This window comes from Dioscorea cayenensis, unplaced genomic scaffold (assembly GCF_009730915.1).
Source record: "Dioscorea cayenensis subsp. rotundata cultivar TDr96_F1 unplaced genomic scaffold, TDr96_F1_v2_PseudoChromosome.rev07_lg8_w22 25.fasta BLBR01001586.1, whole genome shotgun sequence".
Taxonomy (NCBI): domain Eukaryota; kingdom Viridiplantae; phylum Streptophyta; class Magnoliopsida; order Dioscoreales; family Dioscoreaceae; genus Dioscorea; species Dioscorea cayenensis.
This window is the reverse complement of record NW_024087977.1, coordinates 1-21,782: the sequence shown is the minus strand read 5'-3', so window position 1 is coordinate 21,782 and position 21,782 is coordinate 1. Positions and strand designations below refer to the sequence as shown.

Sequence of the window (21,782 nt, the reverse complement as noted above, 5' to 3'; positions counted from 1 at the left end):
ACTCTTAGCAACACAAGATTGTACAGGCAAAACATTTAAGGAATGTACCTTTGCTTGGCTCATATGGTGTTAAAATGAATACCCTCTTGAATTTTCGTTTTCCATCTCCTAAATCATCGATTAAGATGCTCATCATCTCTTGGTCTCCCATCATATGGTTGTTACAACCACTACTAAACATACTTTTATCTTCTTTTGTTGAAGCATTCAAAACAAGTAAGGAACACCAGCTCTTTTTCATGTTCTTTGCAAAATGGCTTCTCTGCCTTCTTTGGTAGCTCAGGCAAACTTCTCTGGGAGTGGCTCGAAATGCAATGTTTGCATTTGATGCAGATAACCGTCATTGATGCATGATTTAGTGCAATGATACAAATAAGTACCAGAATTACTAAGTTGCCGTCGCAGGATCGAAGTCCCTTCCATCGGCTGCGCCCTCTCCCCACGCCTCCTTTCCCTGGCTGGTCGTGGACCTCCGTCCTGGCCATGATTGTTTCTTTTCAGTTGGTTTTCACCTCTAGAGACATTCACCTTGGACTGAAAAGCATGTTCCAAGGATTGGGAAGATGATTTTTTATTCTAGCTTCATGTGATTCCAAAGAACTCACATAAATCGAACATAGTCAGCGGAAAGATCCTTTGACTTCTATGGTGCAGCATGCACGATCAAATTTCGAAGGTAAGCTTCTAAGCATTTTCTAACTATCTTCTTCCAAAGTATCTCCATATGCCCGAATTTTGATTCACAATTTTCAGCAACTTTAGAGGTGAAATCTCTCATAGATTCGGCTCTTTCATGTGAATATTTTCAAAGTTCTCCATAAGGGATTTGTAATTTAATGGAGACAACTTTGTTGTTGCCTTGAAACTCCTTGAAGCCTCCCCATGCGCTTTCACTGAAATTTAAACAACTTTGATAAAATTGATTTGTCAATTTCTGATGCAAATAGCTCAAAGCAAGAGCATTCTTCTTCTTATTTCTTTGTCTTGAGATTGTCTTTGAGAGGAAGATTCTGAACTTGTTGCTTGTCGGATTCTCTAAATCCTTCTCTTTCAATAATCTCCTCATAGATCACGAGATATGAAGAAGAAAGCGATTTGATCAGCCTCAGCACTCTATAGTTTTCTCCCTCAAAGATAGTACTTTGACTTTGAGAGTAAGAAAACATAGTACCCAGACGTAGAAGACATGGAACTGAGCTCTGATACCAGATTTTGTTAGAGAAAAGGAAGAAAATGCAAATGTAACAATCATTGAAAATATTACTCCTCAAGGACAAGAAGAAGCTTCCTCACTTATTTTCTCAAACTTTTCTTTTACATATATTCAGCATAAAGTCACTAAAGAAACATACATAGAAATTTGCATGGAGAATAGATAGGATTTTTCAATAATCTAGAAACAAGACAAGGCACTAGATTAGATAGGAGACAACTTCAAGACATGTGAGAGTTCCAAGACATGTGAGAGTTCCAAGAACTTTCACTAACTCACAAATTACTTTACAAGAACTCAGCGCGTGTGATGACAAAGAATCCGACGCCTATTTTCAAGAGTGGTGATCTTTGTCCTTCGTGATCTCATAAGAAAGGGAATGGGTCAGAACCTAACATCTTGAGAAGGAAGTTGATGGAATGTTCCACCAGAAGCCATCAAGAGTACTACACCGTAAAACTCTTTTGAAATGTTTGTACCGGGTAAATCTGGCACCGTACTCACAAAGTCTTGATCTCTTGTAGTGGCACTCGTGATTAGAAAAACACCAAAACCGATAATAAGATTCTCGTGAATATTACATTCAAAAGACGACATAAGTTTCACGGCCCATGTTTATTACTTTTAAAGGAATATGCATAAACGAAAAATTAATTTTATATTTATGTTAGTGAAGATTTCTAAAAACTTTTAAGCCTTCTTGTTTTACTAAAATCAAGTTTTTAAGAAACCAAGGGAAATTTTCTCAGCAGTACACACCATCTATAGGCTAAAAGTTATCGACAACTCTCTTAGAGTTAAGAAACAATTTCAACTATCTTTTCATCACCGTGCACAAGATTCATCACAACCTTTTGTTTTCTTCCATTATTTGTACACTATAAGGCAAATTTATTATTTCTAATTACCAAAAAAAAAAAAAACTAAAATAATTCATACAAATATGGCTTCCAACAAAACAAAAAGAAAGAAAAAGCACAACTTGAGTGTAACAAAGTATCATCTAGGAAAATTATGAATAACATCTACAGTAATAAATGAAATTCTCACTAACTCTATAATCAATCCCCAAAGTCACTGCGTCATAACATCATCCTCCTATTCTCACAAACCACACCATGAAACCCAATGCTAACAACACCAATCAACAATGCAAATGTATATAATAATAAAAATTTCATTGAAATTAGTTCTAAAATCATCAATTCATCAAAAAATTCACAAATTATTGTCATAGAGACAAGGAGAATCCAGATTCACCGAATAAAAAGGTTCAAATTGATACTGAGATGAAGGAATTAGTCCTCAAGGTGGACGCATGCTAACCTCGAGACTTTACTGAGGCCGCAACTCGGTGCATGATCACAGAGTGGCGAACCCTAATAGCGAAGAGAGAGAGAGAGAGAGCGCTTGAGATCTCAAGACTCGAGCTTTGACGCCTGTGGTAGTGGTAGTAGACTCTTTTAAATAATTATAGATTAAGGGTTTAAATATCAAAATAGTCCCTCTATTTTTCTTTTTCCGACCTTTTAGTCTCTCTAATATAAAATCCTCCATTTTGTTCTCAGATTTGGCACATTTTTCATCTTTTTAGTTGTAAATCTTTTTGTCTCAGATTTACACTATTTTTATTCTTTAGTCCTCTAATTCATCAACTGACCAAAAAGGGCAGATCCGACAATTAAAGGACCAAAAGACAAAAATGCTGAAAAATACGAGGACCAAAATGACATATTTTACATTAGATGGACTAAAATAGTAGAAAACGTAAAATAGATAGACGATTTTGATATTTTGACCTAGATTAAGAGAAGGATAAATTTAAGATTTAAAAGAGGATAATAAAATTTTAATGATATATATAGATATGTAAATATATTTAACTAGAAGATAAGATTCCTATGTATGAGGCTCTCATGAAAATTTTTCCGTCAATATATAAATAAAATATTGTGATAATATTAAATATTCATAATATAGTATATTGCATTAAATTATCTTATAATTTAACTTTTAAAAATATAAATGAAAGAATCAATAAATAATTTTTAAAAATTCGAATTAAGTTTGTTATTTTTAAAAATTTGAATAAGTTAAGTTTTTAAATTGAGAGGAATTGCTGAAAAAGTCCAAGAAACACTACCACATGGCCAAAAAATCCCTTGATTTTGCCAAATTCCTTTAAAGTCCCTCTTTTTTCATATAATTTCTATTAAGCCCAACGGATGGATAATATTGTTATCTCTCAAAGGAAATTACCCCGATCGCCTCACCCGCTTTAAACTCGACTGAAAGCTTGAAAAATGAGAAACTTCTCATTAACCGTACATCATTCCCCACTTTTCTTCTTCTTCTTCTCCCGAGACAAGCAAAAGGCTTTTCATCTTCCATTCGAGTTAGAAGGCCATCCTCGCGGAGTTGCACCCATTGCCGCCGAGCCCCTGAGAAGAGAAGAAAGGCACTTGACCGGACCATCTCAGCCGCTCCCTGCCATCGCTACAAGCGTGTATGAAAGCCCTATGATTTTCCATGATTTGAATCGCTTTGTGTTCTTGGGGCTATGTTAGGTTAGTTATTTTTATTGTGCATTCTATGATGAATGAAGCATGGAATCATTTGGTGAATGATCTATATTTCTTCTCGAGAACATGTGATCTTGTAATTTCTATCTAATGATTGGTTAGTGTAATTACTTTGTGCCCTAATTTCGTACGACGAAACGTAACAAAATTGTATACATTTGTAAGAGAGTTGATTCCTATCCAAAATCCCTTGCGCATTGTTTGTTATAAATCATCAATTCCAATCTTATTATGCGCGGTGTTTGCAAAATTTTCTCGCATATGATCTCGTATGTAGATTGTTAGTTATAAATCACCGATATCAAAACCAGATACATTTTTGGTCTCAGATCTTATTAATTTGTTATTGGAATTGTTTTATGTATGTACAAAGATTTTTTTAGCATTTAGTGTTTATTTTTTTGTTCTTTGTCGCTCATTCAAATATAATACTTAATATATGGAATGGATATGGTTGCTTTTATGTATCCGAGCTTTTATACAAACATGTTTAGTGTCATTCGAAATAATCACCCGAATGTGTATGTATTGTTTGTGCAATCGAAAGAGTTATGGCTAGCCGATTAGGAAATTTGGTGAATGGACGCTCGCTACTTAGCACCACTCAGACAGCCATGCACGCCATTGAAAAAGAAGACGACACCGAAGACATCTGGGAGTTACCCGAGGGGACGTCATTTAGTCATCCGATGGATATTGAGCTAATAGCACAAGCAGCATATCCGTATTGGATGCGTTGATGCAGCTGTTTCGATACACGGATCAAAACCTTCAATTGGGAGACATGCCATTTACAATTCCATCCTCAAGATGTTTTCAAATGATACTTGGATTAAAAATGTGACGTGTCGCGAATAGATTTCTCAAGGTAAAGGGCGTTGTACACTCGAGGAGGAGTTATTAACGAAAAGGAGTAGACCGAACAGGAGTGTTTGAGTGAGGACTTTAATGAGTCTGGTTGGCAAGAAAGACAGCAAGAAAGAAGAAAGTTTTATAAAGCTTTTACTGGTATACATCATGGGATCCTTCCTTTTCCCCACCACTTCATGTACATCTCCAGCATGGTTAGCCTACTATGTGGAAGACTCACAACTCTGGATCAATATGCGTGGGCCCAAGCCACCTACAAGTGGATTATGGATGATTTGCCCAATGCAGCCGCCCGTGTAAAGGACAGATGTTCCGGGAAGTAACCGTGTATAGGGTATTTACTAGGATGTACAATTGCATTGACAATTTGGTTTTATGAAGTAACTGGGATTGGGAAGAAGATCCACTTTAGAAGAATACCACGCATTCTCTCCGTTATGGGTGAAAGCCAGTATCAAGAAACAAGCGTGTGTGAGTGCCTTTGCTCGAGCTCAGTTGGACGGGAAAGGTATGCAAATTAGAATCCATTGAGTATTTTCTACTCGTTCTCCTTTTGTGTCATTCTGATTGCTTTTTACCATAGGTCATTAGTATCCATATTTATCGATCTCGTATCACATTTAACCGTTTCATATTCATGGTTCTTGTTTTTATATCGATTCCGAGCTTTAGTATCTTATACATGTATTCGCTTTTTATTAGATGTTCCGCTTTTGAGAAGAATGTCTATACGCCGATAATTAATGTTTGTTGTTGTATTTGCTAGTTTTCCCGCTTATGCCGGAGAGACGTAACTCAGTTGACCTCATTGGTTCGGAAAGATTGAGCTCAACTTCTACAAAGGATAAGTTTGGTTCTATCCGGCAATGAAAGCACCAAAATTCATCAAGGCATTGAAACAAAAAGGTAAGAGGAAACAAGGGGGAGAGGCATCCCGTGCAATAGATCAAGAAAGTGAGAAGTCAGTAAGCCCACCAAGGGAGTCCAAAAATCATCGAGTTCAAGTCCAAACTGAGGAAACAGATGGAAGATAACAAATATGAAACATTGATGGTCAGTGATAGCTCTTCATGTGAAGCTTGCTATTCTTGAAGAAAGGAAGAACTCAACTAACAAGAAAGAAGCATGTTGTACCACCCTCAATTATCGATGATATCTGACCTCACCCACCATTGAAAAAGATCTGAGAGAGTGGCATCAAGCCAAGAGCAACCAAACCAACACCGCAAGAAGCCTTAGGGATGGCTCACCAGAGAAACGTGTCACCGTGGCCTCGAAAATCGCGACAACTCGCGACAACCAACAAAAAGTTACAAGAAGTAAAAAGTGCACCAAAGACCTGTGAGGTAGGAAAACGAGCCGCACTCAAACTCCATCCCACCATAAGTGAAGTGGACAAGCAAACAATAAAAGGACATCGACAATGCGATAGAATCACTAGCAGCATGCCTAAAAACTGTGGGACTCATATGCATACCCAAGGAAGCGATATAGAAGGCGAAGTGAGAAATTGATAGAACAACGCATTCTACTCTAACCCATTTCAATCCAAACTCAATAAAAAGGCCTACCGGATTTGGTCGGTCAGTAAAAGATACACCAATTGTCACTCAAGCATTTTCCTTAATCGAAAAATTGACCTAGTAAGCACATTGTTCAAATGTTCTATATTAGAATTTTAAATATGCACTGGAGTCGCAAATCCACTTTTCTCGCTTAAAGTAATCAATATTTGAATTTATCGATGTTTATTAATACATAATATTTACTTTAAGCATTAAGCATATCGATTCCAATAAAATGCTTATTATTTCGCATACCACATTAGTTTTCAATCATATATGTGCACTATCATGAACATGCATCACATCGTCGGCTACCAAATTAATCGATTTTTGTATATTACGATCAAGACAATGGTCCGGACCAAGGAGAAGGGTCACATTATCCCGCTCTCATCTCAGTAGCATTGATTGATGGCAAACAGATGGCGCTTGATGATGTAGTTGACGCTTTGTTATCATGTTACTTTCGATATCAAGAAATCGCCCAATGTGTATAAGATGATCACACAATCACCTCGCCCAACGGCCCTTGCTTTATCTAGGCAAGAACATTCACCGGTGGAATGGAAAGAATGATGAGTCCTCATGCAGTAGAAGATTTCCCCGCCATAGAATTAATCCTCATGCCAATCGTGGTGGAACAAACATTATCACTTACTTGTTCTCGACAAAGTTAAGAAGGATTACTTGTACTATGACCTACTCCATGGACATGTTCATGATCGAGATGCAAAGAGCTACATCGTATCTAACAAGATTTGACTCAATTTGGTTTTTAATTTCATTTTTAAATATGTGTGTAATATCTTTCCTTCTTGCAGTCAGGTATTGTTTCAAGAGCATTCAAGCATCTTGGTATTAGCGAAACCGCGGCATACACACTAACTCATGTGCGTGGATGCCCAAAACAAAGGATGGATAGTGGATTGCTCAGCTTTATTTAATGCGGTTTATGGAACAAATGTTGAATGATGAAGAGTCAGATCTCCCTCTAATCGATGTCTCGCATGTGCGCCTAGAGTATGCCGCATCGATCGTGGAGGATGGTATTATGCGAAACCCCTCAAAAGATGGAGGCGATAGTCAAGAGGTGCCCTCGAAATCGACTCATAGTTGTGCTTTGCAAATGAGCCCGCATACTAAAAGATGGTAGTGCGTATATTTCGTAGATTATGATTGAATCAAGGCTAACACTCCAAAGATGGCAAAGAATGACTCTGTGAGAACCCCCGCCTCAAGATACATCTATTGCTTCGCATATGCAAATAGATCCACATAGCCAGCCGAGTGAAGAGGCACCTGCACTCTACTAATTTGGCCCCGCTTTCGATAAGTGAAAAAGAACAATGGTGAATATAGGACATTTTGATTTACCTTGAATATTGTATGGAACAACTTCGATCCGACTTTTTAATTATCATGCTTTTAGTGCTAATTGACAGTCGGATATAGTCCTTCTCAAAGATTTAGTGGACTTATTTTTACCTTTTAATCCGTATAAATGTATCCAGCTTTTAGTGTGGTAGCCGATTTTGATACATTACGCTTACTATTCATAGATCGCTTTTAGTAAACAATTTTAATCTTCGGGTTTGATACTTTGAATTTACTATTCTTAGGAAAAACCTTCAAGTTTTAGTGTTACCATTCGGCCAGACTTTTGAATTTACTATTCATAGATCACATCTCGCTTTTTAATTTTGCTTTTTGGTTTTTCGTGATCCGCTATTATTTCGATGTAACTCGCTCAAATTCATGTATTGTCAAACAAACTTTGAACTTTATATGCAATATATATAATTATCATTCATTCAACATACGATGGTAGTGGTCAAAAAACAAAAGAGATGGGTACAAAGGACACCATGTAGTCTCGTGATTACTTCATTACATGTGCCCATGTTATGCCCAACTTCGCGGGTATCGACTACAATGTAAGTCATCAACACCAAATGCTTGTGATTCAATCCTCCTTTTTCTTGGTCGTCCGGTCTCTTCTTTGAGATATGTGGACGTAATACGGAGATGTTATGAGGCATCTAGTCATGCTATTTGGTCACAAGCACTTCTAGCTAAAGGATTACGAGTTATCGAAAAGCATAAAGACACCTTTTCGACGTTGTATTGTGATAATAGAGCAAGATAGCTTTTGTTCTCAAACAAAGAACATAAGTTCTTCTAGGTCTCAAAGCATATAGTATCATTAAGTTCTTAGTCAAGTAAAGAAAGGGTTCAAAGGTGGCTTTGTTAGTATTGAGCTTATAGGACAAATTCTATGGTCATGATCCGCTTACAAAAGCATCTGGGCGCCTCATGCTTTTCATGAACATATCATTAGCATAGGCCGCTAGTATGAATGCTTTCCGATTAGTTGGAGTTTATTTTTCATAGCTTGATATTCATGTTGATGTCATGACACTTTTGATTAATTTTTATAAAGTTTATTGTTTATTTTTGCTCTGAACTATGATCTCATAAAGACTTTAAAGTTGGACCAGCTTGGAAATGATAAGCCGTAGATCACATTAGCTTGTAATTTCATGCTACACATCCACACTTTTATCTATGTCGTTAGTTAAACCGATGATGTGAGCATGGTGGGTTTAGTTGTATCGTACTCGGGCGACGATCGCCCCTATGTTCCATGTATAGATGAGTCGATGGATGAGATTGATTTAGATAATTTTTAGTTGTAATTACATTTGGTTGTTGATAGTAATTTATACATAATTTTTGAATTCTCAAGGTGCATGATTGTATGGTCCAAGTGGAGATTGTTGGGTTGCACCACACAATATGTAGGATATAAGGACTTATGTGCATAAGTTGTGTAGACGCACACAACTAATGTTTATAATCGTGTATATCTTATTATATTCAAGTTTTGAATGGACCCAAATTGTGATCCGATTCAAGTTTTGAATTTGGTCCCAATTATCTAATTTTAAATGTGTGGATATACATATTAATCATATGTCTGTAGAATTCTGGGGCAAAATTGTCAAATCTATGATGGGCGACTTTGTAATTAGCCCTCATAAAGAATTTCTTATAAATAGGGTGGTCCCCGATCGAGCACGCAATCGATCTGAGATTCGAATTAGGTTTTCTCGAATTAGGGTTCCCATCTCCCTCTCTCGCGCTGATCGCGAGTAAGAACCACAAGACCCAATCACTTTCGCTATAATCACTGGATTCAAGTGCGTGACGCTCGCCCACTTTCTTTTGTTCCTAAGCAATCTCCAAGCAAGAAGATCCAGGGTTATAAATTAGGGTTTATACCCATTAGATCCATCAAGTGGTATCAGAGCCATCTTGTTTTGGAATTGTTTGGGATTTATTTTAATTAAATCTTGAATTTATTGAATAATATGCATGCATATAGATATTTATTTATTATGCATGTTTTCAGTCCCGAATTTTTATGGTGATACAATTATCGTCATATATAGATTGGGTGTTTATATATATATATATATATATATGCACTAATCCGTAAAAAACCAAGTGCTTGTTTACATGTTCATTCTAATTTGTATAAATCTACTACATCGAAAGCCGTGGACAGCATAATCATATTGTTTCCGAAAAAACACGTGCATGATAGATTTTTTTGAATTATAATATAAAGTTGAAAACCGTCCATGATGAATTGAAATATTTCATTCTGTGTGTAAGATGGATTCTTTCACTGATTTCAATATTTATTTTAATATTATATATATTAATTATTTCACAAAGTGAGATGAATTAATTTATATATGGCACACATGTTTATGGATTTTTTTAAGACATGTTTAGATTTATTATTATTATTATAATCTTGATGATTATTATCATAATCAAAGCTCTTGAGTATAATTAATTAGTTATGTTACTTTGATTTTGATTAGGATAATATTTGGATTTTAGTTTAATTATTATGAATTTAATTTTTTTAATTCATAATTATAAAAGTTGACTTTTAATAATCATTAGGAAATAACAACTTAGAGTTGCTTTTTATAGCTTTCTTGGGTATTTACTACAATTGGTAGAAAGCAAAGATCGTCACCAAAGTGACCTCTGCTAGGAAACTTTTTGTTTGTGAAATAATCATGGTGTTAGTGCATGCTTATGCTCATGCGCATAACATGTCGGCCCAAAGGAAGACTATTGTCCAGCGTAGATTTGTTTGCACATGTGATAATAAGTTGTTTATAGTTATAAAGTGTCTATTGTGAGTATTTAGTCGGCCCAAAGGAAGACTTTATACTTGACTAGATTTTTACTATAAAACTTGATTATCGCAATGTTGATTACTAGTGGATTGAATCTATCGTCCAAAGACTAGGTTTAATGTCACAACAATTGACTTGAAGATGGGTGGTTGTTATTTATATGCTTGATTATTATATTTTTTTGGTTATTTAATTGTGAGTTGATTTTTGTTAATTGCTCTATGAACGCTGATATCATGAGTGTTGGCAATGTGTCCGCTACACTCGCTAGTGTTCCCTGCTTAGCGGCACAAACTTTAAGACTTGGAAAAACAAGGTGACACTTGTTTTGGGATGTATGGATCTAGACCATGCATTAAGAGAACCACGCCCCGCACCTCTTACAAATCAAAAGCTCTCTGAGGATAGGAGAGTTTTTGAGAGGTGGGAGAGGTCTAATCGCATTGGTTTGACGATCATAAAGAATACAATCCCGAGACTTTTCTCGACACTATGTCTCGAGGAAAAATGATGTTAGGCACTTTCTTGACACCCTCGAGGAACGCTCGTAAGAAGTGATAAGGCTGAGATGAGTGCTAGTCCCTAAGGAAACTTGTCTCTATGCGGTATAAGGGTGATGGGAACATACGTGAGTACGCTTTCTACATGTTTCATCTAGTCGGGAAAATTGAAAGGCTTTAAAAACTTGAATTGCCGTAAGATGTTCTAGTGCATTTGGTTTTGATTTCCTCCCTCCTCGATTTCAGCCCAGCTTTGAAGTGAGCTATAACCGCCGAAGGATAAGTGGACATTGAATGAGCTCATCTCACATTTGGTACAGGAGGAAGATAGAACGAAACAAATGATAAAGTCGAGAGTGCGATTTGGCATCTTCTAACTCAGCCCTCAAAAAGAAGAGGAAATACGATAAAGTCAAGGGCACCAAAATCGTGTAAGAAGACCAAAGGCCCTGAAAAAGAGCATAAAGAATTGAAATGCTTCTTCTGCAAGAAGGCTTCTCATGTAAAGAAAGATCGCTTCTAAGTATCGCGCTTGGCCAGAAAGAAAGGTATGTTTTTTTGCTCAAGTTTGTACTCGAGTTAATTTGGTTTCAGCTCCTAGATATACTTGGTGGTTGGATTCACCGCTACAACTCACATAAGTGTATCAATGCAGGGTTGCCTGAACTGCCGAACTCCGAGTGATGGTGAAAGATACATCTATATGGTGACTGGAAAGGCGTAAGTCGAGGCATAGGGACTTTTTAGATTGTTACTTCGCATCGGTTTTTTTATTTAGAATTGAATAACACATTTCATTGTACCATCCTTCGACTGGAATTTAGTTTCTATTTCAGCTTTTAGACAAAGAAGGTTATTTTTTTGTTCATTTGGTAATAAAAAGATGTGTTCTTTATTTTTAATTCGATGTTGGTTGGAACCAAGACATTAAGTGAAAGTGATAATCTTTATTTGCTTGATATGGTTAATACAAACAATGAATCCCATAATACTCGAAAACTAAAGGAATAAAACGAGATTACAAAAATGAAAATTCCTACTCATTATGGCATAAGCGTTTGGGTCATATCTCCTGAAAAAGAGAATTGATAGGCTTTGTAAGAGATGGAATTATTGATGTAATTGACAAAAACCAACAAATAGTGTGTGCATTGAATGCATTAAAGGAAAGACTACAAACAAAAAGGAAAAGTGGGGGTCCGAGAGAAGTAAAGAAGTCTTTAGAACTTATACATACCGATATTTGTGGACCTTTCCCTATGACATGCCTTGGAACTGGTCAACTGTATTTCATTACGCTCATCGATGACTACCTCGCTATGGTTACCTCTACTTGTTACATGAGAAATCGGAGGCCTTGGACTTTTTTTAAGTCATTTAAGGCGTAGTTGAAAAATCAATTGGGCAAGAATATAAAGGTCGCCGATCCGATCGTGGTGGTGAATACTACGGTAGGGTACGATGGATCAAAGCAGCAACGCTCGGGCCCTTTTGCTCAATACCTAGAGGAGTGTGGAATCGTCTCAATACACCATGCCAGTTGTCCTAGCATGAATGGTGTGGCAGAGAGGCTAAACGTAACCCTTTAAAGATATGGTAAGATGTATGATTACTCATACAACATTACCTAACTCTCTCCGGGGTGAAGCATTAAAGACCGCAGCTATCTCCTAAATAGAGTTCCCACTAAGACTACCGAGAAGACCCCTTATGAATTATGGACTAGCAAGAAGCCTCATCCTAAGGCATTTAAAAAGTTTGGGGTTGTCCAATGAGGCAAGGCCTTATAGGCCTAATGAAAGAAAAAACCGGATGCAAGGACAATAAGTAGCTATTTTGTAGGGTACTCAAAAAAATCAAGAGGCTTTTAAGTTTTATAATCCCTACATCAAGAACCTTTTTTTCGAAAACGAAAAATGCCCGGTTTTTTGAGGATGTTGAGGTTGGGGAGGAGAATCGAAGTGATGATTTTGTTTTTGGGGAGGATTTGGATACATCCTTCTCTGTTGTTGCTAACGATCACAGTCAGGTTTTTTTTTCCTGTTGTCATTCAAATGCAACATTCGGTACATGACAGAGATGATATTATTCCTACCCATCAAGAAGAGGGTACTCAACTAGTTATTGGTGAGGAACAAGACATTCAACCTCAAATTCAAGAAGAACCAAAGGCTCTAAGGAGGTCCACGAGAGCAAGGAGAAATCCAATTTCGATGACTATTTGGTATTTTTCCATGAACATGAAGGATATATTGACTCAATGGAAAACCGATCCAGCTTATCTTTAGTGAGGCAATTAATGGCTCAAAACTCTCATAAATGGATCGAAGCTATGGGTGAGGAAATCCAATCCATGAAGGACAATGACGCTTTGGGGACCTTATCCCATTGCCGTAAGGTGTGAAACCTATTGGATGTAAATGGGTCTTTAAGACCAAAAAGGAATTCACAAGGCAATGTTGAAAGGTATAAGGCGCGCCTAGTTGCGAAAGGATTTACTCAGAGGGAGGGCATCGATTACAAAGAGACTTTTTTTCTCCTATTTCTGCAAAAGACTCTTTTAGGACCATTATGGCACTTGTGGCATATTTGGATCTCGAGCTACATCGATGGATGTAAAGACGTCTTTTCTTAATGGAGACATTGAGGAGACTACTTATATGATGCAGCCGGAGAGATTAGTCTCTGGGAGACCAATCAAATGGTTTGCAAACTTAAGAAATCTATCTATGGGCTTAAACAGGCTTCCCGACAATGGTATCAAAAGTTCCATCATATTCTTCTCTAGTTTGGCTTTTGAGGTGAACACTCGCTGAGGATTGTGTGTATCACAAGTTCATGGGAGTAAGTACATATTTTTTTGATTCTATATGTTGATGATATTCTGCTTGCCAGCAGTGACAAAGGGATCCTTTGGGAAACTAAGAAATTTCTCTCTGAAAGTTTTGAGATGAAAGATCTTGGTAAAGCATCCTTTGTATTAGGGATCCAAATTCATCGTGATTGTTCACAAGGCTCCTTGAGTTTATCTCAGAAGAGCTATATTGAGAAAAATACCGCAAAGGTTTGGCATGCGTAATGTAAGCCCTCATGACACCCCCGTGTCGAAAGGGAGATAAATTTAGTTTCAAGACAAAGTGTCCTAAGGAAGGAATTGAATCTGAATACATGCGTAACATTCCCTATGCATATGCAGAGGGAAGTCTTATGTATGCACGTGTCTGCACTCGTCCCCGACCGGCATTTATAGTGAGGAATGCTTGGAAGATATCAATGTAATCCAGGTAGAGAACATTGGGTTGCAGCCAAAAGGGTCTTTAGATATCTTTAGAAGACAAAGGATTACGCTCACATACAAGAGGTTGGATAGGCTTGAGATCATCGGGTATTCCGACCGACTTTGTCGGATGCTTGGATAGTCGTAAGTCGACATCCGTTACATCTTCACTATGGTCGGTGGTGTTGTTTCATGGAGAAGTGCTAGCAATCCTTGGTTGCTTCATCAACCATGGAGGCGTAATTCATCGCATGTTATGAGGCATCTAGTCATGCTATTTGGTCACGCAATTTCGTTAAAGGATTACGAGTTGTCGAAAAGCATAAAGACACCTTTGACGTTGTATTGTGATAATAGAGCAGCTAGCTTTTTGTTCTCAAACAAAGAATATAAGTTCTTCTAGGTCTAAGCATATAGACATTAAGTTCTTAGTCAGTAAAGAGTCGGGGCTTTGTTAGTATTGAGCTTATAGGGACAAATTCCATGGTTGCGGATCCGCTTACAAAAGCATTGGCGCCTACAGTTTTTCATGAACATATTGCTAGCATAGGCGTCGTTAGTATGAATGCTTCTGATTAGTTGGAGTTTATTTTTCATAGCTTGATATTCATGTTGATGTCATGACACTTTGATTAATTTTTATAAAGTTTATTGTTTATTTTTGCTCTGAACTATGATCTCATAAAGACTTTAAAGTTGGACCAGTTGGAAATAGACAAGCGTAGATCACATTAGCTTGTAATTTCCATGCTACACATCCACACTTTATCTATGTCGTTAGTTAGATCAGTATGTGTGAGCATGGTGGGTTTAGTTGTATTGTACTGGCGACGACTGCCCCTATGTTCCATGTATAGATGAAGCTGATGGACGAGATTGATTTAGATAATTTTTTAGTTGTAATTACATTTGGTTGTTGATAGTAATTTATACATAATTTTGAATTCTCAAGGTGCATGATTGTATGGTCCAAGTGGGAGATTGTTGGGTCGTGGACCACACAATATGTAGGGATATAAGGACTTATGTGCATAAGTTGTGTAGACGTACACAACTAATGTTTATAATTGTGTATATCTTATTATATTCAAGTTTTGAATGGACCCAAATTATGATCTGATTCAAGTTTTGAATTTGGTCCTAATTATCTAATTTTAAATGTGTGGATATACATATTAATCATATGCTGTGTAGAATTCCTGGGGGTAAAATTATCAAATCTATGATGGGCGACTTTGTAATTAGCCCCATAAAGATTTTCTTATAAATAGGGTGCTCGAGACACGCAATGATACTGAGATCTCGAATTAGGTTTTTGAATTAGGGTTCCCATCTCCCTCTCTCAGTGTGATCGTGAGAAGAACCACAAGACCCAATCACTTTCGTCATAATCAATGGATTCAGTGCAGTGCACGCTCCGCCACTTTTTGTTCCTAAGCAATCTCCAAGCAAGAAGATCCAGGGTATAAATTAGGGTTTATACCCATTAGATCCATCAAGTTTATCTTAGGGTATGTTTTTTTATCTATCTTTGATAAGATTGAAGATGATGAATTATATCTTTGGTAAACACCTTTTTATGGGCGGAGCTTAGTCAAGGTTATAAATCATATATGATGAGATTTGATTTAAGATTTGGAGACCCAAACATAGATGATTGAAGATAATGCTTGAAGATATTGAAAGCTAAACTTGGATAAGAGGAGAACAAGTTTACTAACAATATATTAATGGAGCAATTGAAGATCATTATTAAAAATGAAGATCGGGAGATCTTTGGTAGTCATCTTTGATGAGATGTTAGCCATTTTTATCCGGATTCCGCCTTTTATTCTTGTAGAACCAAGGGCTTGGACAATGCAAAGCAATCTGACTCAATGGTGATTCATGTCTAGCTTTCGATTGATCCCGCAAGCAAGATCAAACCATGATTAAGAACCAAAGAAAAATCCTAGACCCGAATTCCTAGAAGTAGGATGCCAAGAAGCATCAGTGTAAACCCAGATAATATTAAAGCGATGGGCCGAGTAAGAAACTTCCTAGTTAATTTTGCCTCAAGCTCTGAGAATATCATTATAAATGAGGCAAACTTTCAGAATAATAGAGTCTAGGTGGTGTTTAGATTTTTTTTTAAAGATGAAATTGCATCTTTCTTTCCAAATAAGCCAAGCTACAATTTAGTCATAGTCTTAGCTCTGGTTGTCTCAAATCGAGTGGCTCCAATGAAGAACAACCACCTTCCTAAAGAGAGAAAAGAGACATTGTTTGAATTCAACTGAAACAAAAAAGTAAGAATAGAATTCTAACAATGTCGGATTTTGAGGCAATTCCAAATGAGATGCTCCATTGTTTCTTTATATAAACCACTGAAAAGGCCATAATGTGAAAGGGCCAAAGTTGAGACTAGTAGAGAAGGGCCCCACTGTAAGTTTTCCATGGGCAAGCCCAAATGAAGACTTTTGGTTCTAGGAAGGACATTGAGCTTCCAAATTTGATCCTAACCTTTCCAAGCAAAAGTGTCATTATCATTCTGATGAAGATAGTCATATACAGCTGCAAGGATGCTGATTTTTTTTAATATGAGGGGTCCAAACCCAAATGTTGTCCAAGGAGGAGTCAATTTGGATCTTACTAATCCAGTCCAAATCCAGATTTTCCCCAAACATCAAGGTCAGAGAGGAAGACCGGAAGGTGTTGCCGTTAATAATCTTTGAGATCTGGACATCATCAATTGGAATCTCCATGTTCAAGAATGTGGGTTTGAGGGAGATTGGGATATCCAGCAAACAAGGATCATTCATCAAATTTAAATAGGAGGGGTTAGTTAAAGTTGTGAGAATTCTGCAGTGAGGTTTGATGATACAGCAGAATAACAGATAGATTTGAAGAACCAAGAAGAGGAATTGTTTCTACCAAAGTTCTAAGGATGCCAATCCTTATATTTAAGTTTGAAAATATCAATCCAAATCTTGGAATCGAAATTGAGGATTGCGAAAATGTTTTTTGGACATTAAAGCATGTTGAGTATGGTTAAGGCTTCGAATACCAAGCCCTTCCTTAGACTTGTTAAGAGTAGAAGCGATCCATCCCATAGAGTGGAAGCCACTGCTATTGCCATTCCTACCCCAGAGAAATTTCCTAGCCAGTTTGAAAATTGAATCCTGGATAGTCTTAGGAAGATTCATAACAGAGAAGAAGTAAACATGTATCGCAAAAAATAGTGCTATTCAGGAGGACAACTCGACCAGTAGTAGAAATGGAAGAATGATTCTAGGAGTGGATGGTCGAGTTAATTCTATTGTATAAGAATGTTACTTGGTTAATAAGAAATTTTTTAGAAGAAATAAGGACTCTCAGGTAAATGAAAGGGAATTGACCCAATTTAATACCTAGGATTTTGGAAATCGCCTTATCAATTCTAGGGTTGCACCAAGAAAGGAGAAATATAGCGGATTTATTGAGATTTGGCCTTTGCCCAATGATATTATGGTACAGATTAAGACAAAAGAGAGCAATTTTTCTAGAAGCCATGGTAATTAAGATGAGATCGTAACATAGGTTGAGATGAGAGAGAGGTGCATCCTACAGCTCTCGTTGTTTTGATCTCCATGTTGATCTCATCCTTGTTGTCCATGTTTAAAAAGTTATTATTATTTTTGGAAAATTGAATAATTATTATTATTTGAAAAACCACTCATCAAAAGGTTAATAAAATAATGGTATTTCTATCAAGGAAATAGACTGGAATGTTTAATTCTCAGTTTGTAGGCGTGCCGATGATTTGAAAACATTTTTGTATAAAAAAGTAAAAATAAAAAAACCAACAACAACAACTAGTAGATTGAACGGTCAAGATAGAAGCCACACAGTAGCCACCGGCTTCAAGATCAACCGTTCAATTGGCGCCCAAAATGCTAAAACCCTCGTCTCGTCGTCCTTCTCCACCAGCTCTCTCTCTCTCTGTATCTCTGAAACCCTAGGATGGAGAAGAAGCACATCTCCATTGGTTTCGAGGGCTCGGCGAACAAGATCGGCATCGGTATCGCCACCTTAGACGGCAACATCCTCGCAAACCCTCGCTCCACCTACATCACCCCGCCCGGCCACGGCTTCCTCCCCCGCGAGACGGCCCAACATCACCTCCAAAACCTCACCCGCCTGCTTTCGCTCCGCGCTTGACGAAGCCGGCATCTCCCCCGCCGACATCGACTGCATTTGCTACACCAAGGGCCCCGGCATGGGCGCCCCGCTCCAGGTATGCGCTGCCGCCGTACGAGTGCTGGCGAAGCTGTGGAACAAGCCCCTTGTTGGGGTGAATTACTGCGTGGCGCATATAGAGATGGGCCGGGTCGTCACAGGGGCAGAGGACCCGGTCGTGTTGTATGTCAGTGGGGGGAACACGCAGGTGATCGCGTATAGTGAGGGAAAGTATAGGATATTCGGGGAAACCATTGATATTGCAGTCGGGAATTGTTTGGATAGGTTTGCGAGGGTATTGAATCTCTCCAATGATCCAAGCCCTGGATATAATATCGAGCAGGTACCAAATTCAGTGTTTGATTATTGCAAATTGGCTGTTTGTTTTGCTGAATTTGTTTTTTGCTACCTTCTCCTTGCCCTCGATGTTTGGTGGTTATTTTAATGTTGAAAGGAATGCCTTTTCTATTAGCTATGAATCATCTATGTGTTGAAGGACGTATTGTGGGGCATTCCATTAGGTACGAAGTATCTTGCAAGGAGTGAAGAGGGCAAGTGTTTGGCATTGTATTAGAGACTAGTTGAATTCTTTAGATGTTATGGACTGTGATGAGTTGGAGGACTTATGGAGCTTGTCTATGTATAACTGAGTTGAAGGTTTGAGAGGAAAACACAACCTTTTTGGTAGCTACAGGTGCTTGACTTAGCTGTGCTGGATGGAGCTAAATTCTGAACCAACATGATGATTATTCAAAATTGAGGATTCAGATCTATGTGGTAGATGATTATAAGTAACTTGAGGCAATGCAGAGTGTTGTGGACTATCTTTATTTCTTAATTTTTTGAATTTTAACAGATATCAGATAGTCTTAATTTTTTGAACTTTTATTTCCTTGAACTAGGAAAGATTTTATTGGTTATAATTCCTAATTGTAGCTATGATTTTTGTCAGGTAGATGTGTGAGGGAGTTAGTGTTGAATTGGTCTTGCAAAAGGATACTAAATGCCACTGTGGTGTATGTATTGTGACTTTGGTGCATCATAACCACTGCTGTATGAGGTCACCAATTGAGACCGTTTGAGAATATGATTTAAGAAGGCCCGGGAATTGTTAAATTGGGATGACCAATGGTTTACTTGGAGATGGATAACTTTTATTTGCTGTTTGAATATTCTGGTAATTTGTAGGATTAAGTTTAATAAAAGGGTTAGGAGTAGAGGATCTTCGTTGGAGCACATGGGACAGGGATGCCATTCTTGGTGTTTGTGCTAATTAAGATGGATATTAGTCTTATAAGTATGCTTTTGATGTCACAAATGTATTGTCAAAACACAATCTTTTATTTCTTAAATATGCTTTTAGAAATATAGTGTTTTCAGGTTGAACTAGTAAAATGAGTAGAAGGAGACATCAAATTTTCTAGGTTTATGTTATTGCCCTTATAAGTTCCATTAGAAATAAAAAAAATTCTATTTTTAAGAAAATGGAAAGTTCTTTGTATCAATTCTTTGGTACTATAAGTTTTTGGACATGTTTACAGTATTCAGATATAAGACATCATGAACATCATATGCATCCTTGCCTGGGGATGGTGGAGTTCTATGCTTCACAATTTGATCTTCTGATGCTCAGCAAATGCCTAGCTGGTTGTCTATTTGCATTTTGTTGGCAGTCCATTTTTTTACTTTGTGATGACAAAAACTGGGTGCTTCATAGTGGATTCCTTTGATCTATTTTTTACTTTGTATCTTACATCTCTCAAGTACTAAGGTTTTGCTTTAGTCATGGTGTCTTGATACTTGGAATCTCTAATGCTGTGGTATAGTGGTAGTTTTTTTCTTTCATGCTTTCTCCGTGTTGCTTTCAATTATTCATTGTCCTTACTCAAAAGGTGAGGGTTCTCTAAGTGCATGTTAAAGTAACCCAAAAATTTGATCTTTTTCAACATTTCCTACTCTGCTGCTGGATTGAACCGGTCACTCATTTTCTACTTGAGTGCTTGGTTTGTTGTTGCTGCTGCTTTGGGAACTTATACTCTTGTCCTACAATGTATTTACCCATCAGTATAATTTGTTATTCCTCATTTAGTAGGGTTTGCAGAATATTACTCAATGAAATAAAATGGATGAACTGATTTGTACAAATTTTGAAGGTATTTATTTTATTTATTTGTTTATTTGGCTGCTTTTACTCTGGTGATTGCTTTTGACAATTTCTTAAAGGCATCACCATACAGCTTAATCAAGTGTTCACTGTCACATCTACTACTCAACCCTAATTTTTTAAGCGTGATATATTGTTCTTCTTCCATATTCTGTAGTATGTCCATAATTAGTTTGCCTAAAGGTGTTGGTTTACTGATGCAGCTGGCTAAGAAAGGTGAAGAATTCATTGATCTTCCTTATGTTGTCAAAGGAATGGATGTTTCATTTAGTGGCATACTGAGCTATATAGAAGCCATTGCTCCTGTGAAGCTGGAAAGCAAGGAATGCACAGAAGCAGACCTCTGTTACTCCTTGCAGGTACAACAATTCGGCATCATTTTGATGATTCTTTACAAATGCTGAACCAAAATATTACTTCTGGTTTGGGGAAAATTCTTGCCTAGACTCCTTGTATTTTATAAAGCCGTTGGATAGGCAACACGTCATAACAAAGACTCTTCTGACCCATTCATCTTAAAGTGCATTTCAATGTGGTACACACCCAACAGTTATGGTGCAACGCACTGAGCCTAGGCTCTTTACTTGGATAGGGGTGGAATTGGACCAAGTTTGAGCTAATTATATTGTAGTTTTAGTAGACTAAAATTTTATAGAAGCCCTTATTAAAATAATTTTGATGATTAAATCCCTTTAAAAGTATATATATGCAAGTTAGTGAGCTTTACCAAATAAGCCTTTAGTTTGTTTGAGCTCGAGTCATTTACTTATTGAGCCTGGAATTTTTCTCAAGTTCAATAGCTATTAATCAAAACAAGTGTAAACAAGCCAAATCTCAAACTGAACTTGAGCAGAGTATAATGACATAGATCAATTGTTTATGGGCTCATGGGCAGCTTTATATACTATTTTGTTTTTCTTTTTTCTCACTATGTATTTGTTATGTTATGTCGCAGGAGACATTGTTTGCAATGCTGGTTGAGATCACTGAACGAGCCATGGCACATTGTGATACAAAGGATGTTCTCATTGTCGGTGGTGTAGGATGTAAATTTACGCCCTGCAGGAGATGATGAAGGCTATGTGTGCAGAGAGAGTAGTAGACTGCATGCAACTGATGATAGGTAATTGCATGAGACAATGGAGCCAGCGATTGCATACACTGGGCTACTTGCTTTGCAGCGTATTACGTAAC

General features: G+C 37.3%; 1 protein-coding gene across 1 annotated transcript; it reads left to right on the top strand.

The window, feature by feature from the left end:
- The first annotated feature begins 18,108 nt into the window (after positions 1-18,108).
- On the top strand, positions 18,109-21,715 carry LOC120256726 (probable tRNA N6-adenosine threonylcarbamoyltransferase). Its single transcript, XM_039264405.1, is given in 6 exon segments — positions 18,109-18,391; positions 18,393-18,767; positions 20,792-20,947; positions 21,544-21,639; positions 21,642-21,681; positions 21,684-21,715. Coding segments are annotated over 6 exon segments (882 nt in total). The 5' UTR covers positions 18,109-18,208.
- The last annotated feature ends 67 nt before the right edge of the window (positions 21,716-21,782 follow it).